The sequence below is a fragment of the Oncorhynchus keta genome, chromosome 10, assembly GCF_023373465.1.
Source record: "Oncorhynchus keta strain PuntledgeMale-10-30-2019 chromosome 10, Oket_V2, whole genome shotgun sequence".
In the NCBI taxonomy this organism is placed as follows: Eukaryota; Metazoa; Chordata; class Actinopteri; order Salmoniformes; family Salmonidae; genus Oncorhynchus; species Oncorhynchus keta.
This window is the reverse complement of record NC_068430.1, coordinates 43,689,244-43,707,459: the sequence shown is the minus strand read 5'-3', so window position 1 is coordinate 43,707,459 and position 18,216 is coordinate 43,689,244. Positions and strand designations below refer to the sequence as shown.

The following is an 18,216-nucleotide window of genomic DNA, read 5'->3' as shown; positions in this document are numbered from 1 at the left end:
AGGCTGTTGATTGCTGACTGTGGAATGTTGTCCCACTCCTCTTTAATGGCTGTGCGAAGCTGCTGGATATTGGCAGGAACTGGAATACGCTGTCTTACACGTGGGTGACATTGTCCTTTTTGCTCCAGTGGATCGACGTTAACCTTTTCTGCCCAAGTTCCCAAAAGCGTTTGGCAATTGGTGTGTATTTGGCACGAGTACAGTTAGGCCCTAACGCTTAGGCTTAATAACGGCAGATAAAATATAATGAAAGAAATCTCAATGTAGCCTATAGATATGAATTTGACAAGAATGATACATTATGCGTCAACCTACGCTCACTACCACTGTCACCGTTGTCACACTACTACAGCACATCTACATAGCGTGGGACAACTACCCAGAGACCGCCAAAGAAAAATCCAGATTTTCTCAAGTATTACCCTTCTCTTTCCAACACAAACTGAAGAGATGAAATCAGAATTTCATAAAAAATATAAAAAAATATGAAATAGACAATTTCATGAAAACAAAACAAATGTCTTACAAATCTAGAAGGCTTTCACGGTTCCCCACTGTTAGACTCGATTCAACCACTCTATCCATTCTCAAACATTTTACATTGAATGACATATATGCACTAAACACTAAATGACCCAAAGCTTTTAGACTGGATAATTTTTTAAATAAAATGCACATTCAGTGCTTCATAGAGAGTAACAGAAGTCTTGCGGCTTTGTAACAGTTCTAGGAACAAGTGATGCTTTCCTACTGAATTCAGTTCAGTGAATTGTGTGTGTGTGCATGCACGAGTGCGTGCAAGCGTGTGTGTGTTGGCACGAGTTTGAGTAGGTGCGTGTACATAGTCATGCTTCCGCAGGTAGTGACAATTCCGCAGGTAGTTCCCTCTTCTTTATTACACTGCTATTGCACTTCCTCACCGCCTTTCGGTGTGCCAATCTCTGAGGGGTCAGGGGTCATTTCCCTATGGTGTCACTTACTGCATCTCAATCCCTGCTGCCTGAACCCCAGCCAGCCCCATCTGGGCTAAGTGCTCCATGCGAGCAGTACAACTTATGGAGGAAGTCACACACACAGAGAGGATGAGAGGTCATCCACCCTTCCCTTTCCGATCCGTTTATCATTCCAATAAGACACTGATTGAACTCAGTCTGAAAATACACTCACTTCAAAGTTATCCGCCCGCTCTGCCCAGATAGAACATCGCTAAAGTACATTGAGTACAGACTTTGAAGTGAGTGAGTCTGAAGTTAAATCCTCATACACAACTGTATCTTCTGGGTTTTTGCATTGTGAAGTACAAGACACAGAGGCAGAAGCTGTGTAGCACATACGCAATCACCCAGACCCAGGAGACCCCTTCAGAGCTCTAACAATCAAACATATTGTTTGTTTAGGCTTAATTTTAGCTGGGTTCTTTGTTTCTTTGTTCCGTGTCCAATGGGGCACAACAGTGGAAGGAATCGCACACTCACTCCATTTCCTCCAAAGCCATTCTATTCATTTGGGTTTTCCTCAGACATTGTGTTGGGGAGACTCCACCAGTCTTTAGCTCAGAGGGAAGCCGGTGAGTAAACACACTTGATAAGATGGAGAAGATGCGAACAGCAGCCCCTTTTCTGAGAAAAATAACAATAAACAAGATAACTGTCTGAAGTTCTGTTCTCAAGTGATAGACAGGAGTAAGACCTACTACTAGGCTATATCTAGGGATTTTGGTAAACCGTGGGGTTCGGGTTGGGCGTGCAGAGGTGGACAAAGAGACTTTTCTTCACCCTCTCTGCATCCACTTTCTCAGCCCGGGACCCTTTCAGCAGGTCCTGGGTGTTCTGGTGGATTTCCACAGCGGTCAGCAATTCCTCCAGGCTCTGGTTGATCTGCATGCTCGCCACCGCCTTTCTTTCGGAGGGGAGGGCCCGAAGGTACCGATCCAGGACGACCTTAATGATTATAGAGAGGGACGGTACGTCGGTCAGTAACCAGCCGTTGGTAAGGCGCATCAGGTCGCTCATCTGAGAGCGGTGGGAGATGGTGGAGTCAGAGGCCCAGTCTTGGACCAGTAGTGCATGGAGTGTGAGGCTGAATCCTTACCGGCTCAGGATCTCACGTTTGAGTTCTTGCCATAATATGGACTTGGTCTTAAACCAAATAGGGCAATCTTCTGTATACCTCCTACCTTGTCATAACACAACTGATAGGCTTAAACTCACTCTAACCCTGTTAGAGATAGGGGGCAGTATTTCCCCTTTGGATTAATTGCGTGCCCATAGTGAACTGCATCAAAATCTGTCCTAAATTGCTAATATATGAATACTATTATTATTATTGGATAGAAAACACTCTGAAGTTTCTAAAACCGTTTGAATTATGTCTGTGAGTATAACAGAACTCACAGGGCAGGCAATCCTCCAAATTAGTTTTGGAATCCTGAAAGTTGGGGCAACTTTGACGTCATCGCCCCCTCCCTCCCAACAAGTTATGGATCTGGAAACACTTCCCATGTCTTCCACTAGATGTCCTCATTCCGTAGAAAGTGTAATGGAGCATTTGCTGTGAACTTTGACCTAATGGGAAGGAAAGTACTAAAGTGTCGCAAAGATTTTGATTCTGCACTTAGTTTGACCAGTTTCGTCGACCTGTAATATGTCATTTGGAAGTTTTGATGCAACGTTATCCTGGACCAGAAGTCATTTTTTGGGCATTTGAGCTGAAAGTGGTAGCAAATGCTGCTATATGGACACTAGAATTGAACATTATGAAACAAAACAATTTATTGTTGAACTAGGACTCCTTGCACTACATTCTGATGGAAGATCTTCAAATGTAAGGGAATATTTATGTTGTAATTTTGTATTTCTGTTGACTCCAACATAGTGGAGAAATATTGTTACGTCTGAGCGCCGTCTCAGATTATTGCAATGTTAGGCTTTTTCCGTAACGTTAAAAAAAATGTGACACAGCAGTTGCATTAAGAACCAGTGTATATTTTTAATTATATGTAGAACATGTATCTTTAGTCAAAGTTTATGATGAGTATTTCTGTTATCTGGCAGCTTTCTATAATTCCTCCGGACATTTTGGAGAATTTCCTGAACATGGCATCAATGTAACCCGAGATTTATGGATATAAAATGCAATATTATCGAACAAAACATAAATGTACTGTGTAACATGTCATATGATTTTCAAGAGGTTAGTGAATGATAAAAAAAAATCCTGCTTTTGTCATTTTATCTCGTACAAAATGGCTACGTTTTTTCTTTGTTTTGGTGGTGGTCTAACATAAATATATGCTGTGTTTTCGCCATAAAACATTTAAAAAATCTGACACGCTGGGTAGATGAACAAGGTGTTGATCTTTCATTTGAGGTATGGGCTTGTTAATGTGTGGAGGTTAAATATTTCTAAGAATATTTTTGCATTCCCTGCGCCACCGTTTCAGCTGAACGGTGGGGGAGGGGGGTGTAGTTCCTGTAGGGGAACCCATAGGCTTAAGAAGTTTTAAGGAAAAAAATCCACAAATTTGAAGAATCTCAAATACCAAGAGTGTGCAAAGCTGTCATCAAAGCAAAGGGTGGCTATTTGAAGAATCTCAAATATAAAATACATTTTGATTTGTTTAACATATTTTTGGTTATTACATGATTCCATACGTATTATCTAATAGTTTTGATGGCTTCACTATTATTCTACAATGTGGAAAACAGTAAAAATAAAGAAAAACCCTTGAATGAGTAGGTGTTCTAAAACTTTTGGTGTACATATTGATGCATGTGGGGACAGAAGACTGAGATAGGGAGAGATTGAATATGTCTGTAAATACTCCAGCCAGCTGGTCTGCGCATACTCTGAGGATGCGCTGGAGATGCCGTCTGGGCCAGCAGCCTTGCGAGGATTAACACGCTTAAATGTCTTACTCATGTCGGCCATGTAGAAGCAGGGCCCACAGTCGTTGGTAGTGGGCCGCGTCGGTGGCACTGTGTTATCCTCAAAGTGGGCGAAGAAGGTGTTTAGCTTGTCCGGAAGCAAGACGTCAGTGTCCGCGACGTGGCTGTTTTTCCCTGTTGATTGTCTGTAGATCCTGCCACGTGTCTCGTGCCTGAGCCGTTGAATTGTGACTCCACTTTGTCTCTATACTGACATTTTGCCTGTTTGATTGCCTTACAGAGGTAATACCTACACTGTTTGTGTTCAACAATATTCCCAGTGCCCTTGCCATGGCTCGTGCTTTCAGTTTTGCACAAATTCTGCCATCTATCCACAGTTTCTGATTAGGGTAGGTTTTAATAGTCACAGTGGGTACAACATCTCCTATACACTTCCTAAACTCAGTCACTGTATCAGTGTATTCTTAAATTGTATTCTCAGAGGCTACCTGGAACATATCCCAGTCCGCATAATCAAAACAATCTTGAAGCATGGATTCCGATTGGTCAGACCAGCGTTGAATAGTCCTTAGCATGGGTACTTCCTATTTGAGTTTCTGTCTATAGGAAGGGAGTAGCAAAATGGAGTTGTGATCAGATGTGCCGAAGGGAGGGCAGCGGACGGCCTTGTAGGCATCCTGGAAGTTGGAGTAGCAAGGTTGAGTGTTTTAGTAGCAAGAGTACTATGGCCAATGTGTTAAACTTCGGTAGTGTTTTCCTCAAATTAGCTTTTTTGAAATCCCCAGGTACAATAAATGCAGACTCAGGATATTTCCAGTTTGCATAAAGTCCAGTGAAGTTCTTTGAGGGCCGTTGTGGTATCGGCTTGAGGGGGAATATACATGGCTGTGACTATAACAGAAGACAATTCTCTTGGGAGGTAATACGGTCGGCATTTGATTGTGAGGTATTCTAGGAAAGGACTTGAGTTTCTGTATGTTATTACAATCACACCATGAGTAGTTAATCACGACGCCAGGACAGCGGAGTCAATCACCACCTTCCGGAGACACCTGAAACCCCACCTCTTTAAGGAATACCTAGGATAGGATAAAGTAATCCTTCTCACCCCCCCCCCTTAAAAGATTTAGATGCACTATTGTAAAGTGGCTGTTCCACTGGATGTCATAAGGTGAATGCACCAATTTGTAAGTCGCTCTGGATAAGAGCGTCTGCTAAATGACTTAAATGTAAATGTAATGTAAAATGTAGTTAATCATGAAACATACACCCACACCCTTCTTCCCGGAGAGTTATTTATTCCTGTCTGGGGGATAAACTGCGAACCCAACTGGCTGTACAGACTCAGACAGTATATCCCGAGCTATGTTTCCGTGAAACCAAGTATGTTACAATCCCTGATGTCTCTCTGGAAGGCGATCCTTGCCCTGAGCTCGTCAACTTTATTATCCAGAGACTGAAAATTAGCGAGTAATATACTCAGAAGTGGTTGGTGGTGTGTGTGCCTACTGAGTCAGACTAGAAGTCCACTACGAATACCTCTTCTCCACCGGCGGTGTTTTGGATCAGCCTCTGGAATCAGTTCAATTGCCCTGGGGGAAACAAAGAAAGGATCCGATTCGGGAAAGTCGTATTCCTGGTCGTAATGCTGGTAATGCTGGTGAGTTAGCACAACTCTAATATCCAAAAGTTCTTCCAAGCTGTATGTAATAACACACAAAATGATGGGCTAATAATGTAAGAAATAACACAAAAAAAACAAAATACTCCAAAGTTGCTTAGGAGCTAGAAGCACGGCTGCCCTATCTGTCGGCGCCAGTTTCTTGAATGTGTATGTTACTTGAATTCTGTGAAGTATTTATTTTGGCTACAATCTGAGGTGCAGTTAACTCTAATGAATTCATCCTCTACAGCAGAGGTAACTCTGGGTCGTCCTTCCCTTTGGCGGTGCTCATGAGAGCCAGTCTCACCATAGCATGTGATGGTTTTTGTGAATGCACTTGAAGAAACTTCTTGAAATTTTCCGGATTGACCGACCTTCATGTCTTAAATGGACTGTTGTTTCTCTTTGCTTATTTGAGCTGTTCTTGCCATAATATAAACGTTTTTACCAAATAGGGCTATCTTCTGTATACCACCCCTACCCTGTCACAACACAACTGATTGACTCAAACACATTAACTTCTTTTGGATAGGAGGCAGCATTTTCACTTTTGGACGAATAGTGTGCCCAGAGTGAACTGCCTCCTACTCAGTCCCAGATGCTAATATATGCATATCATTATTAGTATTGGATAGGAAACACGCTGATGTTTCTAAAACTGTTTGAATAATGTCTGTGAGTATAACAGAACTCATTTTTTTATATGGCAGGCGAAAACCCAAGAAAAAAATCCAATCAGGAAGTGGGAAATCTGAAGTTTGTAGTTTTTTTAAAACTCAGCCCCTATCGAATTCACAGTGGGATATGGGTTATTTTGCACTTCCTAAGGCTTCCACTAGATGTCAACCGTCTTTAGAACGTTGTTTCAGGCTTCTCGTGTGAAGGGGGGCCGGATGGGAACTGTTTGACTAAGGGGTCACACGCATTTCACGTGAGATGTATCTCTCATTCCATTGCTTTTCTACAGACAATGGAATTCTCCAGTTGGAACATTATTTAACATTTATGATAAAAACATCCTAAAGATTGATTCTATACTTAGTTTGACAAGTTTATTCGACCTGTAATATAACTTTTTGAACTTTTCGTCCGACTGGAACTGAACGCGCTTTTGGATTTGTTTACCAAACGCCCTAACAAAAGAAGCTATTTGGACATAAATGATGGACATTATCGAACAAAACCAGCATTTATTGTGGAACTGCGAATCCTGGGAGTGGATTCTGATGAAGATCATCAAAGGTAAGTGAATATTTATAATGCTCCGGTCACAACTTGCAGGCTTGTTTTCGAATTGCTGTGCGTTTTGTTGCCAACCTATTTTGCTACCTGACAACTTTACGGGTTTCACTTTTTAATTACCGTTCATATATTTATTTTTTCCTCAACTTTTTCACTCCGGACGCTTTATCTGGACACGATTCGTCAGGACCTCCAACAGCCGAAGCTAAGTAGTAACATTAACATGATGCCTTCTAATTGCAGCCGCTGTGCTCGCCTTACGGCGAGGATAGCTGTACTGCAAGCCCAGCTTCAGACGCAATCGTTAGGCAAGGGTAATTTCAGTGTAGGAAAGGATGAAACAGCGTCTGTGCCACCAGTAAGTGCAGATAGTAGTATAAATCCCCTGGCACAGTCCCCGCAGCCGGACAACTTTCTCACGGTTTCTGGAAGGAAATGCTGTAGGAACGCTCAACCGGTGTCGCTCATTCAGCAGACAGAAACTTTCAACCGGTTTTCCCCATTAAGCAGCGGGTCGGTGTCAGAGGCCGAGTCTTCTCTGGTCTCTACTCCTCCCGTTACGGGGTCTGAGACGCCGAAGCTTCCCACCATTAGCTCTGACAAATTGAAAACTCTAGTCATTGGCGACTCCATTACCCGCAGTATTAGACTTAAAGCGAATCATCCAGCGATCATACACTGTTTACCCGGGGCAGGGCTACCGACGTTAAGGCTAATCTGAAGATGGTGCTGGCTAAAGCTAAAACTGGCGAGTGTAGAGAGTATAGAGATATTGTTATCCACGTCGGCACCAACGATGTTAGGATGAAACAGTCAGAGATCACCAAGCGCAACATAGCTTCTGCGTGCATATCAGCTAGAAAGATGTGTCGGCATCGAGTAATTGTCTCTGGCCCCCTCCCAGTTAGGGGGAGTGATGAGCTCTACAGCAGAGTCTCACAACTCAATCGCTGGTTGAAAACTGTTTTCTGCCCCTCCCAAAAGATAGAATTTGTAGATAATTGGCCCTCTTTCTGGGACTCACCCACAAACAGGACCAAGCCTGACCTGCTGAGGAGTGACGGACTCCATCCTAGCTGGAGGGGTGCTCTCATCTTATCTGCCAACATAGACAGGGCTCTAACTCCTCTAGCTCCACAATGAAATAGGGTGCAGGCCAGGCAGCAGGCTATTAGCCAGCCTGCCAGCATAGTGGAGTCTGCCACTAGCATAGTCAGTGTAGTCAGCTCAGCTATCACCATTGAGACCGTGTCTGTGCCTCGACCTAGGTTGGGCAAAACTAAACATGGCGGTGTTCGCCTTAGCAATCTCACTAGGATAAAGACCACCTCCATTCCTGTCATTACTGAAAGAGATCATGATACCTCACATCTCAAAATAGGGCTACTTAATGTTAGATCCCTTACTTCAAAGGCAATTATAGTCAATGAACTAATCACTGATCATAATCTTGATGTGATTGGCCTGACTGAAACATGGCTTAAGCCTGATGAATTTACTGTGTTAAATGAGGCTACACTAGTGACCATATCCCCGTGCATCCCGCAAAGGCGGAGGTGTTGCTAACATTTACGATAGCAAATTTCAATTTACAAAAAAAAAAATGACGTTTTCGTCTTTTGAGCTTCTAGTCATGAAATCTATGCAGCCTACTCAATCACTTTTATAGCTACTGTTTACAGGCCTCCTGGGCCATATACAGCGTTTCTCACTGAGTTCCCTGAATTCCTATCAGACCTTGTAGTCATTGCAGATAATATTCTAATCTTTGGTGACTTTAATATTCACATGGAAAAGTCCACAGACCCACTCCAAAAGGCTTTTGGAGCCATCATCGACTCAGTGGGTTTTGTCCAACATGTCTCTGGACCCACTCACTGTCACAGTCATACGCTGGACCTAGTTTTGTCCCATGGAATAAATGTTGTGGATCTTAATGTTTTTCCTCATAATCCTGGACTATCGGACCACCATTTTATTACGTTTGCAATTGCAACAAATAATCTGCTCAGACCCCAACCAAGGAACATCAAAAGTCGTGCTATAAATTCACAGACAACACAAAGATTCCTTGATGCCCTTCCAGACTCCCTCTGCCTACCCAAGGACGCCAGAGGACAAAAATCCGTTAACCACCTAACTGAGGATCTCAATTTAACCTTGCGCAATACCCTAGATGCAGTTGCACCCCTAAAAACTAAAAAAATGTCTCATAAGAAACTAGCTCCCTGGTACACAGAAAATACCCGAGCTCTGAAGCAAGCTTCCAGAAAATTGGAACGGAAATGGCGCCACACCAAACTGGAAGTCTTCCGACTAGCTTGGAAGGACGGTACCGTGCAGTACCGAAGAGCCCTTACCGCTGCTCGATCGTCCTATTTTTCTAACTTAATTGAGGAAAATAAGAACAATCCGAAATTCCTTTTTGATACTGTGGCAAAGCTAACTAAAAAGCAGCATTCCCCAAGAGAGGATGACTTTCACTTTAGCAGTGATAAATTCATGAACTTCTTTGAGGAAAAGATTATGATTATTAGAAAGCAAATTACGGACTCCTCTTTAAACCTGCGTATTCCTCCAAACCTCAGTTGTCCTGAGTCTGCACAACTCTGCCAGGACCTAGGATCAAGAGAGACGCTCAAGTGTTTTAGTACTATATCTCTTGACACAATGATGAAAATAATCATGGCCTCTAAACCTTCAAGCTGTATACTGGACCCTATTCCAACTAAACTACTGAAAGAGCTGCTTCCTGTGCTTGGCCCTCCTATGTTGAACATAATAAACGGCTCTCTATCCACTGGATGTGTACCAAACTCACTAAAAGTGGCAGTAATAAAGCCTCTCTTGAAAAAGCCAAACCTTGACCCAGAAAATATAAAAACTATCGGCCTATATCGAATCTTCCATTCCTCTCAAAGATTTTAGAGAAGGCTGTTGCGCAGCAACTCACTGCCTTCCTGAAGACAAACAATGTATACGAAATGCTTCAGTCTGGTTTTAGACCCCATCATAGCACTGAGACGGCACTTGTGAAGGTGGTAAATGACATTTTAATGGCATCGGACCGAGGCTCTGCATCTGTCCTCGTGCTCCTAGACCTTAGTGCTGCTTTTGATACCATCGATCACCACATTCTTTTGGAGAGATTGGAAACCCAAATTGGTCTACACGGACAAGTTCTGGCCTGGTTTAGATCTTATCTGTCGGAAAGATATCAGTTTGTCTCTGTGAATGGTTTGTCCTCTGACAAATCAACTGTACATTTCGGTGTTCCTCAAGGTTCTGTTTTAGGACCACTATTGTTTTCACTATATATTTTACCTCTTGGGGATGTTATTCGAAAACATAATGTAAACTTTCACTGCTATGCGGATGACACACAGCTGTACATTTCAATGAAACATGGTGAAGCCCCAAAATTGCCCTCGCTAGAAGCATGTGTTTCAGACATAAGGAAGTGGATGGCTGCAAACTTTCTACTATTAAACTCGGACAAAACAGAGATGCTTGTTCTAGGTCCCAAGAAACAAAGAGATCTTCTGTTGAATCTGACAATTAATCTTAATGGTTGTACAGTCGTCTCAAATAAAACTGTGAAGGACCTCGGCGTTACTCTGGACCCTGATCTCTCTTTTGAAGAACATATCAAGACCATTTCGAGGACAGCTTTTTTCCATCTACGTAACATTGCAAAAATCAGAAACTTTCTGTCCAAAAATGATGCAGAAAAATTAATCCATGCTTTTGTCACTTCTAGGTTAGACTACTGCAATGCTCTATTTTCCGGCTACCCGGATAAAGCACTAAATAAACTTCAGTTAGTGCTAAATACGGCTGCTAGAATCCTGACTAGAACCAAAAAATTTGATCATATTACTCCAGTGCTAGCCTCTCTACACTGGCTTCCTGTCAAAGCAAGGGCTGATTTCAAGGTTTTACTGCTAACCTACAAAGCATTACATGGGCTTGCTCCTACCTACCTCTCTGATTTGGTCCTGCCGTACATACCTACACGTACGCTACGGTCACAAGACGCAGGCCTCCTAATTGTCCCTAGAATTTCTAAGCAAACAGCTGGAGGCAGGGCTTTCTCCTATAGAGCTCCATTTTTATGGAACGGTCTGCCTACCCATGTCAGAGACGCAAACTCGGTCTCAACCTTTAAGTCTTTACTGAAGACTCATCTCTTCAGTGGGTCATATGATTGAGTGTAGTCTGGCCCAGGAGTGGGAAGGTGAACGGAAAGGCTCTGGAGCAACGAACCGCCCTTGCTGTCTCTGCCTGGCCGGTTCCCCTCTTTCCACTGGGATTCTCTGCCTCTAACCCTGTTACGGGGCTGAGTCACTGGCTTGCTGGGGCTCTCTCGTGCCGTCCCTGGGGGGGTGCGTCACCTGTGGGTTGATTCACTGTTGTGGTCGGCCTGTCTGGGTTGCCCCCCTTGGGTTGTACCGTGGCGGAGATCTTTGTGGGCTATACTCGGCCTTGTCTCAGGATGGTAAGTTGGTGGTTGAAGATATCCCTCTAGTGGTGTGGGGGATGTGCTTTGGCAAAGTGGGTGGGGTTATATCCTTCCTGTTTGGCCCTGTCCGGGGTGTCCTCGGATGGGGCCACAGTGTCTCCTGACCCCTCCTGTCTCAGCCTCCAGTATTTATGCTGCAGTAGTTTATGTGTCAGGGGGCTAGGGTCAGTTTGTTATATCTGGAGTACTTCTCCTGTCCTATTCGGTGTCCTGTGTGAATCTAAGTGTGCGTTCTCTAATTCTCTCCTTCTCTCTTTCTTTTCTCTCTCGGAGGACCTGAGCCCTAGGACCATGTCCCAGGACTACCTGACATGAGGACTCCTTGCTGTCCCCAGTCCACCTGGCCATGCTCCTGCTCCAGTTTCAACTGACCTGAGCCCTAGGACCGTGCCCCAGGACTACCTGACATGAAGGCTCCTTGCTGTCCCCAGTCCACCTGACTGTGCTGCTGCTCCAGTTTCAACTGTTCTGCCTTATTATTATTCGACCATGCTGGTCATTTATGAACATTTGAACATCTTGGTCATGTTCTGTTATAATCTCTACCCGGCACAGCCAGAAGAGGACTGGCCACCCCACATAGCCCGGTTCCTCTCTAGGTTTCTTCCTAGGTTTTGGCCTTTCTAGGGAGTTTTTCCTAGCCACCGTGCTTTTACACCTGCATTGTTTGCTGTTTGGGGTTTTAGGCTGGGTTTCTGTACAGCACTTTGAGATATCAGCTGATGTACGAAGGGCTATATAAATAAATTTGATTTGATTTTGATTTGAATGCTTTATAATGCTATGACTAATGTTGACTACCCAACATGGCGGATAATTCTCTGGCTGGTTTGGGCTCTGAGCGCCGTTCTCAGATTATGCTTTTTCCATAAAGTTTTAAAAACATCTGACACAGCGTTTGCATTAAGGAGAAGTGTATCTAAAGTTCCATGCATAACACTTTAATTTTCATCAACATTTATAATGAGTATTTCTGTGAATTCATGTGGCTCTCTGCAATATCACTGCATGTTTTGGAACTACTGAACATAACACGCCAATGGATATAAATATGAACTTTACCGAACAAAACATACATGTATTGTGTAACATGAAGTCCTATGAGTGTCATCTGATGAAGATCATCAAAAGGTTAGTGATTAATTGATCTCTATTTGTGCTTTTTGTGACTCCTCTCTTTGGCTGGAAAATGGCTGGGTTTTTCTGTGAGTTGGTGGTGACCTAACATAATCGTTTGTGGAGATTTCGCTGTAAAGCATTTTTGAAATCCGACACTGTGGCTGGATTAACGAGAATGTTATCTTTAAAATGGTGCCTAATACGTTCGAGAAATTTGATTTATGAGATTTCTGTTGATTTGTATTTGGCGCCCTGCAATTTCATTGGCTGTTGGCGAGGGGTTCTGCTAGCGGAACGGAGTTTCCACAAAGACATCTGTGGAAATTCCACAATAAAGAAATTCCACAAATGTACTTTTAATAAGGCATACCTGTTATTTGAAATGCATTCCAGGTGACTACCTTATGAAGCTGGTTTAGAGAATGCCAAGAGTGTGCAAAGATGTCATCAAGGCAAAGGGTGGCTACTTTGAAGAATCTCAAATATAAAATATATTTTCATTTATTATTATTCCACAATGTAGAAAATAGTAAAAATAAAGAAAAACACCTGGAATATATATATATATATATATATATATATATATATATATATATATATATAAAAATAAATGTTTTGCTAAACAGGTGGGGCTCAAAACAAAACTTTTTTGTTGTTGCCCTGAATGGCAGGTCACCACTGAGCATTTTGTTGGAAGATATATACCATGCGTATCCCATACACAAGACAAATACAAATGGAAACTATTGGATAAATGTAAAGTTTATGAGGGTAAAGTCACACTATACAAGTATATTGCGACAGGGCCATAGAGAGGCATGAGTGGGGATGATCCAAAAGGATGTCAGGTTTTATAAAGCTTGGTACTGGACAAGCAAAAAGTCTCACTCAGGTTTTTTATATTGTCATACCTTCGCTCTACATATTTTCCCAATACAGGCATGCACACACACACACACCATGTATATTTCAAAAGAGAACAAATAACATATAACAACACTCAAGACAATCGAGTTTAAAAGGTCCAATACTGCCAATTTTATCTCAATATCAAATCATTTCTGGGTAACAAAATTAAGTACATTACTGTGATTGTTTTTAATTAAAATGGTAAAATTTTGCTATGACTGTCTGGGAGTGGTCTGAGTGGGGAGGGGAAAAACTGAAAACTAGCTGTTGTTGGCATAGAGGTTTGGAACTCTTTCTCATTGGTCAATTAACTAACTTACCACCTGGTGATGTCACCAAAACTCCATCCCACCAAAACAGGCTGATATTTCATGGGGTCGTTTCAAACACTTCTTACACTTAAAAGGGTATTTTCCTAATTTTCACGATATTATTCCAACCTCAGTGTGGAAATATATATAAAACAGAGAAAATCACATTTTTGACTGCACTGGGCCTTATTTTTTTCCTTGTCACACGTGAGCCATAAAGTAAATGTATGCTATACATTTTAACAGAAAGGAGCAGCATACATATCTTCACTTTCTTTTCTCCTACTGCCTTTCCTTCCTCCCCCTTAACCACCCACTACACAGACAGATATCAAAGTGAGTTATACAACCGTAATCACCACCACGACGGGTAAAAGCAGGCTCTATCCAACACAGCCATATGCACAACCGCTAATATCACAGCTTTCAATTAGAATGGATGTAAATCAACCATCTAGTGGCCTTTAATGGTCCGTTGGTCACAGAAAGATGTGAGGAGAAAAAAAAAAATACTGATTGTAATTATACAGGCTTTCAGAATCAGAAGTCATACCATGCCTGTATGGAAGAAAGGGGAGCAGGGAAGCTGTATAAGAGGGCTAGGCAACAGAGACAGACAAGGAAGGAAAGGCGGTTTTATATGAGAAGCTTTATAAATACGTCCCTGACTGCCAGAGGGAGGGGGCTTTATAAGAACATGGCTAGGCTAGAGAGACAAACCTAGCTGGAAACAATTCCCAGGTCCATGAGACAGGGGATATAAAAGAAGCACAAAGTGCACTCCCTTCCATTTCACTACTATGTATTGTACCTAGGATTAAAAAACAGGTTGCTGCTTCAACATTGTAGACTGAATGGTACCACAAAGCTAAGTGCTTTAGGTACTGGAACATTCACTGAGTTGACATGCTGGAAGTGTCTCTCCACTTCTGGCTCCTCCTGACTCAGTCTGAATGATTAATCACATTCCCACACCTGCCATCAGGGTGAGCATTTATCTGCATCGCAAAGGACAGCCACTGTATCCCTCTGTCTCGCTCTCTCACCGTATCGGCGGCTCTCTTTCTGTCACTTTCTTTCTGCCTCCCTCTCAAATAAGAACCTTACATTCATCCACTGATCCACTCAGCATGAGGCCTACATGGTTAAACTCATCCTGCTGTAGTGGCTCCTTACAGTAATCTCCTGTGCTCTAGGTTCAGAGCCTGTACTGATGCATCCTTCTCTTTTGGGATCAGTGTAGTAGCCTCAAACCTCAACACCCTCTGTGGCCATGATCTAACCCCTACACCCCCTGTCCTCTGTGTCCATGATCTAACCCCTACACCCCCTGTCCTCTGTGTCCATGATCTAACCCTTACACCCCCAGTCCTGTGTCCATGATCTAACCCCTACACCCCCAGTCCTGTGTCCATGATCTAACCCCTACACCCCCTGTCCATGATCTAACCCCTACACCCCCTGTCCTCTGTGTCCATGATCTAACCCCTACACCCCCTGTCCTCTGTGTCCATGATCTAACCCCTACACCCCCAGTCCTGTGTCCATGATCTAACCCCTACACCCCCAGTCCTGTGTCCATGATCTAACCCCTATACCCCCTGTCCTCTGTGTCCATGATCTAACCCCTACACCCCCTGTCCTCTGTGTCCATGATCTAACCCCTACACCCCCTGTCCTGTGTCCATGATCTAACCCCTACACCCCCAGTCCTGTGTCCATGATCTAACCCCTACACCCCCAGTCCTGTGTCCATGATCTAACCCCTACACCCCCAGTCCTGTGTCCATGATCTAACCCCTACACCCCCAGTCCTGTGTCCATGATCTAACCCCTACACCCCCAGTCCTGTGTCCATGATCTAACCCCTACAACCCCTGTCCCCATCTGATCTTACCTCCACGGGGAACCTCCTGCTGTTGATGCTGTGTTCCGACCCTGCTGATCCGTTACTCTGACCCCAGTGGAACTCGATCTTCTCCGCCTTGAAGCGCCCAGGTAGTCCTGCCCCCCGTACAAAATAGTCATCCTTCAGCAGAACAGCCACTGAGAGAGGGGTGAAAGAGTAATACAAGTCAGTATTGGGAGTATTGGTAGAGAAATAGATGTGACTCTCACTCACAATTAAAAGCTGATGTTTTGTTTTTCCTCAATCAAAAATTCAAAGAACTTGGCTGTCAATAGCCTTCATTAGATAGATAGATAGATAGATAGATAGATAGATAGATAGATAGATAGATAGATAGATAGATAGATAGATAGATAGGAGAGAGAGAGATCCACTCCCTTAGATAGAGGGCATGGGGAGGAGAGGTTAAAAGGCAGATAAACGTAGAGGGTCAGAAGAGGAAAGAAAGCAGAGAAGAGATACAGTCAGTAAGAGGGATAAGTTGAGGAAAACGTATTGTGTTCATCTGTGATTTGCCTTTTCTCTCTGAATGTGCCTCTGTCCATGCTGATTATTGTCCAGAACTGTTGTGACCGCGACCCAATGTAACATGCACTTTATATTTGACTTGACTTGTGTGCATACCAGTACATCCTGTTAAATTTCCTCCTAAATTAAAGTATTTTTCTGCTGAAGCCTATTTGAAGCTAGGGGACTCAGGGAGCTGGACACATAAGAGCCTTCTTCTGCGCTGTCATCATTGGCCTTAAAGGTCCCTGATGACATGCTAATTCTCAGTTAAATAGGCTCCATTGCTTCATAATGCTTTGTTACTTGTCGTCGAATTCTTCAACTAGAAACCCTCAGCTGAATGTGAAAGCTTTGAACATCTACAGTGACAAATTGAGCTTTGCCCAGAGACTTAAGCCATCAATTAACCCCCTGCAACCTCCAATAAACACACTTTGTCAAGTCAAGGAGATATCTGTGTTCCATCAAAGGGCTTGGGATAGCTTGCTTGCTACAGCCTTCTCTGGGCATTCTAAATGTAAATACTTTATCAAACACAGTTGAATTACCACAGCATCAATGGTTCACGACTTCATGCAAGAAGACTTGCACATTTCCGAGACAAAACATGTCTTTGCAGTTTGCTTTGAAAGTGAGTTAAAGCTGGTCTTGTTGAAGAATTCCCCCTGCAGGAGTTGGAGTTGTGAAACGTAATCATAAGTAAAGGCTTTGGCTGTGTGTGGTGTAAACACGGAAGCTGCATTTTTGTTTGTGTTTTCCAGGATATCTACCCTCCTCCTATTCACATCTGAGGTCCTGCTGAGTTTGCCTGAGTCACGCAACATCTGGGCCTATATTCACAAATAGTGAAGTGCTGATCTAGGATCAGTTATGCCTTTCAGATCATAATGAAAAATATTGTGTACACGGGAGTCGTGATCCTAAAACAACACTCCTACGCAGGGAAGCTTCATGAATAGAGGCACTGAAACTCCACTGTGTGAAGAACTCTGACATTTCCCCTGTCTGTTTGTGGCGTGGTAGCTAAGTGAGTGTGCTCTGTGCATATTTAGATGATTCCATAACCCTTGAACATCTCTCCAGCTGACATCATTAGCCAGATTAGGCCCCTGATCCCCCTGTCTGTTAGGATTTAAGGGAGGATTTAACCTAGCCAGGCCCTCCAGATGAAATACAGCTACAGCCAGGCTTCTTTTAATCACAAATCCAACAGAGGAGGAGAGGGATGAGCATGAGGACAAACAAACCCACATTGATTATAAACACCAAAGAGCAGGGGGAACAAGCAGTGTCACGGGGGGGAGGGAGGGAGAGCGAGAGAGAGAGAGAGAGAGAGGTAGATGGACAGTATGAATGAGGGGTATAGAGAGAGCGAGACAGATTGTATTTAACCTTTATTTAACTAGGCAAGTCGGTTAAGAACAAATTCAGATTTACAATGACGGCCCACCCCGGACGACGATGGGCCAATTGTGCGCCGCCCTATGGGACTCCCAATCACGGCCCGGATGTGATACAGCCTGGATTCGACCCCAGGGACTGTCGTGATGCCTCTTGCACTAAAATGCAGTGCCTTAGACCGCTGCGCCACTCGGAAGCCCAAGAAAGAGTGTGAGAACGGAGAGAGAAAAAGGGTGATGACACACGCAGTGTCAACCGATAGACAGTAATACAATGTGGAGATGGGACTTGCTGTGTGTAGTGGGCAGAGCTTCTGTGGAGAACTGAGAAGGGATCTGGGTGTACAAACGCAGGCTAGGGTTTGCTAAGCTAAAGAGGTTCAGCACACAAGCTCCACCAAGCACACTGTAAACATACAGCCTCACAGCGGAAAACTGATCCCCCTTCTCTGGCTAGTGTCATGGACAACAGTCACACACAGATGCATACACATGCAAAAACACACAGACGAGAGGAGAGGCAGGCTTTTGGGACTTTGATTAGCCATGCTGCCCTCTCTGTGTTTTGGCACATCAGCAGTCGAGCTGAGCAGGGCAGGAATAAGATGCTAAGCCAAAAAGACCTTGAATCACAGGCTGTGAAAGACGGGAAGTAAATCCTTGATCAATGCAAATGTCTCCAGTGCCAGCATTTCCTCATGAATTTGCTTCAGGCTTGCTTGACATTTGCCTGGGAAAGAAATG

General features: G+C 43.5%; 1 protein-coding gene across 1 annotated transcript in view; it reads right to left on the bottom strand.

The window, feature by feature from the left end:
* LOC118388806 (receptor-type tyrosine-protein phosphatase gamma-like) overlaps positions 1 to 18,216 on the bottom strand; it is a 309,742-nt gene that overhangs the window by 122,037 nt on the left and 169,489 nt on the right. Inside the window, exon 4 of the mRNA XM_035778287.2 lies at positions 15,551 to 15,699. Coding sequence (XP_035634180.1) covers positions 15,551 to 15,699 — 149 coding nt within the window. The remainder of the gene's footprint in view (positions 1 to 15,550; positions 15,700 to 18,216) is intronic.